The sequence below is a fragment of the Melozone crissalis genome, unplaced genomic scaffold, assembly GCF_028551555.1.
Source record: "Melozone crissalis strain CALT ecotype California unplaced genomic scaffold, PUWL_Pcris_2 ptg000019l_1, whole genome shotgun sequence".
Taxonomy (NCBI): Eukaryota; Metazoa; Chordata; class Aves; order Passeriformes; family Passerellidae; genus Melozone; species Melozone crissalis.
The window spans coordinates 15124595-15134303 of record NW_026535797.1 but is presented as its reverse complement, the minus strand read 5'-3'; the positions used below and the strand labels follow the sequence as shown (position 1 = coordinate 15134303).

Sequence of the window (9709 nt, the reverse complement as noted above, 5' to 3'; positions counted from 1 at the left end):
TGTGCTGAGCTGTTCAAAATGCTCTTTGTCAGTTTCTTTCATTGTTTCACTGATTTAAATTGAAAATTCCTATTTCCTACATAGATATTTTCTTCTTACTTTGTCTAAGGAAAAAGACTTTTGCTAAAGATTTTTTCATCCTACAGCTTCAGGGCCTTTGAAATTATAACCTGTATGTTTTGTCTGTATCAGCAGTTTCCCCACATCAACCTACAATGAAATATGTAAACCACTTATACCACAGACTCTTTAAGTCATTCCAGATTTGATTGGCATATTCTGATCTTCCTGGTTTTGTTAAGCAAGTTGAACCTTAATAACACACTGAGAAGATGAGCAGGCTAATGAAGCAGATTGCATGATCTGAAATCATTCCCTTACAGACAAAGTTGAGAAATGCTGATAGTAAGAGGATTTTTTTCCCCTCTTCCTGTGGTTGTTTTTCAGTTCTGGTGTAGTGCTCTGTTATGCAGCTCTGTGACTCTGTGTGATCTACATACTGAAGAAAAATAACATCTCAGTGTAACACCGATGATTGACTTTTTGTGTAATTAAAAAGAAAAAAAAAAAGTAATTTTCCCTCTTTTCGCTCCAATAGTACAAAACCATTTTAAGTGCATGTCCACACTAAGTGGGTCTTTAATGTAAGACAGCCCACCAGTGTATCAAAAGATGCAGAAAATTTTTCCACGGTACAACTGTGTACAACTTATTTTTATCCAGGGGAAAAGCATTGTGGTGAAGTGTAGTTACTTTGAATGTACTGTAGCCCTTGACTGGGTGTCACAATCCTTGTGCTGTGCTGTCAGGTGGAATATAACATTGTTATAATGCTGGAATTAAGGCTTCCATACTGACTCAGAATGGCTGGGGGTTTGTTTTGTTTGTTGTAGCACTTAAATTATTCCCCTTATTATCCTAGCAGAGATTAGCTGGTCATTTAACTCCCCTCCCTGCTTTTTAGTTCTCATATATAGGAATACAAGGAAGGTTTCAGTATGTTTTATTCCAGATGGAGAGAAACCACCCCTCCATGCTGATGTTGCATTCTCATGCCATCTTGTCAAGGGAACTGGGACTTCCCAGCTTCTGTCTTGGGCAGTGGGCTCAGGGTTAGCAAGGAGGTGTGAGTTTGAAGGAGAGGGACCTTCCTGGAGCTCAGAGCAGAATGACCTTTGTCTAATGACCTAAACCTGCAGTGAACCTCTCCCTGGGTGCCAGGGCAGCTGTTGGCTGGAGGAGGCCCCTGCACAGTGCCAGAGACCAAGGCGTGTCCATCCCTCAGTGGCCTGAGCTGGCAGCTCCTGCAGGCTGGAGGGGCAGGGCAGGGGATGCTTTCCCCAGCAGCCCCAGGGATCTAATCCATAGGAGGCATTCCAGTAGAGGCTCTGTTGCAGGGAAGATGGGATTTGCGGGCAGCCCATTTGTCAACACAAATTATCATCATTAAGGTGCAGGCTTCCAACAGTCTGCACAGTCAGGCAGGCACCTCCTGACTTCAGCCTGCTCCTTCTCCTGATAGCAGTGACAACACTTGGGACAATTATACAACTACTTTTGAAAAAAACCCAAGCAAACGAGCAGAAGCTCAATGGAAAGTCTTTCATTCCACTTCATCCATTTTAGTATTTAGCACAGGGAAGATTTGAAAAGCAGAATTTGTGTTACCAGAAAGTTTCAACATCAATATTCTTCTAAGAACCAGTTCTCTAAAATTTCCAGGAAAAAAAAAAAAAAGAAAAAGACAAGAAAGCTAACAGTGAAATGGCTGGCTTAGCTCTAGATGTACACAAAAACACATTTAAAGAACACTAAATGTGCAGCATCAAAGCCAAAGTGTTAGAAAGCAGCATGATCTCAAATACTGAAAAACAACATCAAAAGGCAGACTGAAGCTGTGAATGAAGGTTCCAAAGACAGCCTTAATTCTAACAGCTCCTCAATTTGGTGTGCTTGACTTTCAGCTTCATTCACACTGTTTGAAATCAGTTTTCTTTTTTGCGATAGCGTCTAGATTTCAAAAGACATTAAAAATACAGAGATTCTGTCATGTGGAACATGAAATATGTGGCTAATCAACAGCTTTGAGCATCTGTGATTCAATACCCAGATTTCTGACACATTACTGGAATAGCTGGCAGCACTAATACAGTCATTTTGTACGAGGACAATATTACAAGTGAATAGCCATTTTGCTAGCAGGTTTTCAGATATTTACTGATGGCAGTGGAGTCACAAAGCTTGGTTTTCACATCCAGCTTGGAAAGACTCATTATTTCACCTTCCTCCTCCTCTACCTCAACGACCAATTTGGTCCCAGTTTTTTTCCAACCTCCAAGTCTCTCTTTTAAAGTTTGCTCCTTTCCTTTCCAGTCCCCAAGTCATGTTGCAGCTCCCTACTCACACCCACCTCTCTCCTGCTGATCAGCTTGCTCCATTCAACTTGATCCAGTGCTAGAAGATCAGTCTCTTGGTTTCTTCAAGCCCAGCATTTGTCTCCCTCATACAAACCAGTCTCTTCTATTCCCTCATGCTGCCTCTGAAGGGGAGGCAAACTGAAGCATTTAGCAGAGAAGATAACAACCAAGGCCCCCTGTTTTCAATCCCAATCCTAGTTGAGGGCAGCTGAAGTGGATCATTTATAGGGCTGGTCCTTTAGAGCTCCTAGGGCTTGCAGCAGTAGTGCAAGATCAGTGAGTGTGGTCCCAGTTGGGGCATACACAGACTAAGGGAGATATTTCACAGTAATATATTGTGATATTTTTAGTGGCTAAATTATCTGTACCAAACCACTTACTTTATAAAAGCAGCAAGAGATGCTCTCTTCTTATAATAGCCATACTGCTCAAAGTTTTCAAATAATGGGCCTTGAAGACAGAACTATTACAAAATCACTGAAAGGTGTTATTGTGGACAGACATGCTTTCATCAAGCCTCTTTGTTGAAAACATTGCAGCTGCTTTGGCTGAACTCTGTAAAATCATCCATCTGAGGGCAGTAATTGCTGAGGGCATAAATCAAGCTAAAAGCTTAACTTTCAGCTATGTTCTAATTAGTGGAGAACAAGGTCTTGCAATGGAAAGAATCAGGGAATAAGTGACTGTAACTGCTTCCAGCTCACTAACAAATGGGCTAACAAAAGTGGTGTGAGAAGAATATGAATAATGTGTTTTATTGCTTTCTCTTCTCCCAGAAATTCCCTCTAGTCCCAAAATAAACTCTTCCTGCTGCTTTCCTCAGGTGTTATTGAGTACCTGGGAAACAAATCTAGGAATGAATGAAAACACTGGCTGTGCTGGAGAATCTTGCCTGGCAGTGTGCTGCAGGTTAAGGCAAACAGCTGGAGCAGAGTGATGGGCTGATGGGAACAGTCACTCATTCTGTTGTTCAGACTGCAAGGCACTACACAATTCTAACAGATCAAAATGTAAAGAGACAGCAGTACCTATAGGGTATGCAGACACCATGTTTACAAAGAACCCCTTACCTCAGAGGCATGCCCAGCTGCACAACTTCCAGGCAGGATATTTGTTGAGGTTGAATTGCTCTAGAATTTGCAAATTTCAACCCTCCCTGCAGAGAAGTGAGCCCTCTTATATTGACCTGAATTCACTGATACTTTCTTGTTTGGCTCCCTTAAAAACTCAGGGAATAGATTGGTCTGGTAAGGGAATAGGGATTCACTTGCACCTTCACAGACACCCTAAAAGGAACCAAAAACTCATGGCTTATAGTTAAGGTAATTTGTAGAGTAAGTTTTCTTCTTAGCTATTCAGTTGCTAATTAGAAAATAGTTAACTGGGCACAGCAAAAAAAAAACCCCAACCAGCCAACCCAAAAGCTCATTTCCTTGTGGAGTTAGCTAGGCAAGTAAAAGCTGCCTAGAGCACCAAGTTACTACTGAAATTGCTCAACTGAAGTCAGCCAGGCAGCCTTTAAACTCAGCCAATGAATTCTGATTGATCCAGCTGCATTCTACAGCTTCCTTCTGAATTGGAGGATGCTGCTACAGGAACTTGAATTTATGTTCTGGCAAGGAAGCTGCTGAGCTGCCAATGTCTTCATCAGCCTGACAGTTCTTTTCATAGGCAGCAAAAACCCATTGGGAGTACAGGTGGTCTCCTTTTTCTTGTTTCCATGCAAAGAAAATCCTAGGATAAAAAGGTAACTAGCCTGATTGGGATGACAACTTTCTTTTCCCAAACAGTGAAATGTCAGATAATCTCTTCATTGTGAAAAGGCATATAATTTACAGTGGAAGCTACCTCTGAATTTGAGGAGTTGAAACCAGCTTTGTTAGCCTTAACAGTGTCTACACAAGAGCAATTTCAAATCTTCAGACATGATTTAGTTCCATGTCTTCACACATAACCAACCTGAAACATCTTTGTGACAGCGCATCCAAAGAGGTTTTCTCCAGCTTGGGCTTCTCTGATTGCTAACTAGGTTGTGCTATTCACTCATTTCAGCTAACCAAGAATTTTAGGTCAGCTGCCGATTTTTGCCTAGGTTTGTCTGGATTTGGTAGCTATCTGTAGGCAGTAGACTTACTAGGCAGGTGCTTTAGAGAGATGGAGGGAGGAGGACCTAAAACTGCTTAAATCCACTTGCATTACATTTTTCTGCCTTCATTGCTTAGTGTTCAAGTGGAGGCTGCCCAATTGCCTGTGTGGTCCATCAAAGGCGGCCTTGACTTTGCTTTAAGCACAGACTTTGCTCTGGTTCAGACAGGATGAGTGCTCTGCAGCCCCAGTGAGGCACCCATGGTGGGCTAACACCCGGGTAGGCTGCTGACAGGGTAGCAGGCAGGCAGCTGTGTGTGGAGGAGAGCAGCTGCTCGTGGCCACTGACGGTGACTGCCCAGCCACAATCGGCAGGTTCCTGGGAACAACACATGTGACCAGACATAATGTGCAAAAATGTATGCTTTATTTTGACACCCAAATTCATTATATGAGGCTGGGTAGGAGGTTTTCTCATAAACGACCTATGTGACTTCAAATTTGGTCATGAAAACTGGAATTTCTATATGCAGAGAACAACACCACAGCAAGAGCATCTTTTTATTCTGGTAGCAGCTATTCAGATTTCTGTTGATTGCATCATTCTCTGAAAATTATCTTTTTTTGGAAAAAATTCCTCTTGATTAATCTCGGACAGAAAGTGAACAGTAAAATCTGTTCAACCATTTTATTATCATCAATGAATCACCAAAACTAAAACTGATTTTTAAATGTGTTACATGTGTCTGTGAGGAATTTACTAGGACAATATATATCATACTCTGGTTATTTCATTGACTTTATTTTTATAGGGAAGAAAATCAGGTAAAGTAGTAATGGTTCACTGACTATAATTGACCAAAACCCCACAATGAATCAAAACCAGACTTCCAAAGCATTGAAATGATCTCATTTATCTTAAGGAGAAAAAAAAAATCAAAAGCACAAAAAGTATTTTGGTCAAATTTGATGTTACAAAACATTTTTATATTTATTTAATATCATGTCTCCTACTCTGTAGATATACTGTATATTTTCTGAAAAAATAATATGCAAACAGATTATTGCATAACACATCTCTTCCAAATTAACCCAGAAATATTCACTAAATTAATTTTTAACACAATAAGAAAAGTGTTTTAATATTTTACTTTTGAATTCCAGAGATATTCTGTGGAAAGCAGCACCTATTTACTTTTTTGTAAGCCACTATGAAGATGGAATTGGCCTCTCAGACAAAATAACAGAGGTGATTAAAACACAAGCTGAATAAAGGAGCTTACTGAGTGGATTCTTGCAGAGTGAGTATTTCATCTTGGCTTTGTGTGTGTGTGAGATATTTTGCATAATGGTCTACAGACTTCCTACAACTTTACTGTTACAGAATATACATATACAGAGTGCTGAGACACAGAGAAGTGGATTTCACATTATGTCTATGCTTATTTAGGGTCACTGTCTATGTGGAATGAGTAAAAGTAATATTAAAAGAAAACAATTATGAAACAGAAAATATTTCAGTATGCAAACAAAGAAAAATACTGTATTTTAGTTTAGAGACAGTTCAAGCATATACAGCATATACATAATAAAGCTCAGTGTTTTGTCTTTTTTTTTTTGTATTAGCTAAAGAAGCAGTCATGAAATTGTTGAATATTGGCTTAAAACTTGACAACCACCTAGTGCATTCTTCTTGCTCACCTTTTAAAAATACACAATCTGAGATGGATACATTGCACTGCTGGAGTTTACAATATATATTTCAAATTTACAAAAATACAGAAAAACAAGATTTCTTGCACTCAGATACTGAGCATTAACCCTTTGAGTACTAATTCCCACCTGCAACACTGCAGAACACATTCATCTGACTTACATGTTTTTATAACATTCTAACAATTATAATTGTCATCTTTATGTACACTATTAGGAAATTTATTCCTACATATTAAAAAAAAAAGAAGGTAGAGTCTAATAAACTGCTAATAACAGAAAAATATGGAGTTTAAATATAGTGAAGATTTTTGCCACATATACACAGAGAATTGCAGACTGATGGTCTCTCAATGGAATTTTCTATTTCCTCTCTGAAGCAATTACATAAGTCTGTGTGAAGACATCACAGCAAACTTTCTTGTGTGGCTGTACAGAATTGTGCTTTTTCTCTCATTTCTGGATCCAGTGTTCACTTTCCACTGCAGACATTTTTCTCACAGCTCTATGCTCCCATTCACTTTCTGAAATCTATTATTATTCTGCACCCTTCCTATTTGTAAAAAGCAGTTTTATTTCATATAGGGATCATTCTGATGCAGTTCTTACTGTGAGTTGATGCTTTGTGTCCAGATGTTCATGGAAATATGAAAAAAATCTTGCCAAGAGCCTTGTTAATAGAGAATGCTACTGACCCTGGAATGCCCTACAATTCAGCAGAAATCATGAACATAAAGAACTTCTCTGAAGGTCAAATTTGCATTAAAGGATTAAGACAATCTGAAATTTGCTAGGGGAGGAAATGGATTTTCAGAAAGCAAGTGGTGAAATTAATAGATGGATTCCAAGAAGGTGTTTTTAGAAAATTACTGAACTTCCTTTTTCTTGACGACTCTGGACTACATGGATCATGTAACTAAATAGACAATATCATATATACAGTATCTCTGAACTAGAATAAGCTACTTTAAGAAAATAACTGTAGTCCTCAAAGAGTTAATGATAAAACTGCTCTACCTTAACAGATGTGGAAAGGTTAACGTGGAACAGCTTACAGGTTTGTTTAAAAGGCATACTTTACAAAGAGGTGTAAAATCTGTTGAGACAATTGCTATTACACTGCACAGTGCCACATACAATGAGTAGTGCATGCTCTGTAAAGACATTAGAGTGGACCCTTATCAAAGCTATCATATAACCTTATACAAAGGATTGTGCCACTTAAACTAGTGCAGAGTGATTTTTTTTCCTGTAGATTTATAATGCTCTAGATTAATATCAATAGGGTTTGTCACAGCCTTGTACCACACTTTTTTTGTTCTTTTTTTAAAACACATGTAACACTATAAAACAGCAAATGGTATATCCTGACATATGTCATGCAAAATACAACCAATACAGCACCAAAGATGTAACAGAGACATTACCTAGCATTTCTCTCCAACAAGAAAAAGGACAGAACAGAGACTGTACATTACATGACTTTACAGGCCATATGCTACAGAAGGTTTTTAGAGGCAGTATCACTTTTGTATATCTAAAAAGCTGCAATTTTATAAAATCCTGTTTATCATTTCTACCATAGCCACTTCTGATTAAAATTCATGGCACAGTAATAATATTTTTCTACAAAAATAAATAAGTAAAAGTTTAGGATGCTGATATGTTTATAAAAGTGTCTGAAGTTACTACAGAAAAAAAGTGAAAACAATTAATGAAAATTATGTTTCTAAAGAAATGCCATTCTGTAAAACAAAAGGATATTGCCTCTCTTATTCAATTTTCTAGACTTCATTTTCTCATTACCTTTCAGAATACTTTTATAACTTTCTTTTTAAAATAATTTCACTTTAGAACTGTCACTATCTCTCTTTCTTTGACACTTACAAAGAAAATGAAAAGCTGTACAATTTACTGATGAGCTACGCAAACATATCACCATATTTATTTTGGAATAAAACCAAAGATAACGATGGTTTACGGCAAAAAAACCACATTATGGTGACCCGTGAACTACACAGTAGTTTCATTTTTCCAAGGGCCAGTTTTGATATTTCCCGTACTATCTGAGCTGTATATCATGGCTTCGTGCATGTTTCCCTTGAGAATCCCGTTGTGATTTGTGGTGTTAAATGGCAATGACTGTGTCCGTGGGTGCATTTCAAAGTGAGCTGGGTGGTGCACGGAGTCACTGTCTGGCATTTTACCACAGCTGTATATGACAGTACTTGCGTCGCTGCTCTCGGGCTGGTTGACGGTGGGGTAGGGGTCACTCTTGGAGCAGCAGGCCCGTCTGTGACCCGCCTGGCTCTCATGCGTGCTGTGGGGACTGTCTGTGTGGGAGCTGTGGATGCTGCCGTCGATGCTCGAGGGGATGTGGTAGGCGTACTCCCTTTCCCCCGCAGACCTGTGCCGGCTGAAGTAACGTGGCTTAGTTCTGCTTTTCAGGCATCTGTGAATGTGCATGTTGGGTCTGAAGGTTCCCTCGTTGTGGACGTGAATGTGAGCCTCATCGTCAAGCAGCTGATCACAGTGCATTTTTGCACAGCACGGCGTCACGGGCGACAGGCAGTTAACGTGGTTCTGCACTGCCTGCAGGTTGGTGAGTTTGCAGTGGCTGGCTGCTGGGTGGTTGAACACAGCTGACTTGTTGGGACACGGAGATTCCTGCAGACAAGGTGCGTGAACTTGGGTGTCGCCATTGACGTTGACCTTTGGGCGCACGTTGACTTGCACAGAGTAGGTGTTTCTTTTGGATGGGCAACAGGACCACCAGCAATGCCACACATCATCTCGTTTTGCACAGTGATGGATCAGGATGAAAAGCCCCAAGGTCACACAGAAAGCTCCATAAAGACAGCTAAATATCATATCCAAGAAATGGCCTTGAGACACTGCAAGTGCTCCAAAGGTCCAAGTGGCAGTAAACAGGAACAAAGTGAATGCTGCGGCTCGAAGCTGAGCCTTAAATGAATGCTCATTTTCCAATAAGGAAGAAGAAATCATGGGGCAGGTTGCCTGGGGAACGGACACAGAGTCTGTAATGTGACCATGGCCCATGTCAGTGCTTGGCATTCTCTGCGGATCCTCTGCCTTTTCCTTCAGCTCGTACTTGCGTTCGGGATGGCGCTTCAGCTGCACGTACGTGCAGAGAAAGTAAACACAGGTCACCAGCACAATGAACGCCACTGGCCCGTAAAAAGCACCGAGGCTGGGCTCCCAGGCCATCCAGCAGCTGAAAACAACAATAAGAGAGAGTCAAGAACATTTCAGAGCCCATATTAAATGTGATGGACAACTGACTGTTGTCTGACTAGTATGACACAATGATATATCAGAAGTTCAGCTTGTGGAGAGAGGGAGTCTGTCTTTAATATTAATTAAGCTGAGGGCATCACTTTCTAATTTTTAAATAGAATAGAATATGTGGTATAATTTACAGACTATTAAAACTGAAAAATTTCCAAGAAATGTAGGTCAGTTTAGACTCCGGA

The 9709-nt window shown here is 39.9% G+C and overlaps 1 protein-coding gene across 2 annotated transcripts in view; it reads right to left on the bottom strand.

Annotated features, from left to right (window-relative positions):
* Window positions 1-4920: 4920 nt before the first annotated feature.
* Window positions 4921-9709, bottom strand: part of ADGRA1 (adhesion G protein-coupled receptor A1) — a 253397-nt gene continuing 248608 nt past the window's right edge. For both annotated transcript variants that reach the window (XM_054277071.1, XM_054277072.1), the window contains one exon: window positions 4921-9450. In XM_054277071.1, coding sequence (XP_054133046.1) covers window positions 8229-9450 — 1222 coding nt within the window. In that variant the 3' untranslated portion in view covers window positions 4921-8228. The remainder of the gene's footprint in view (window positions 9451-9709) is intronic.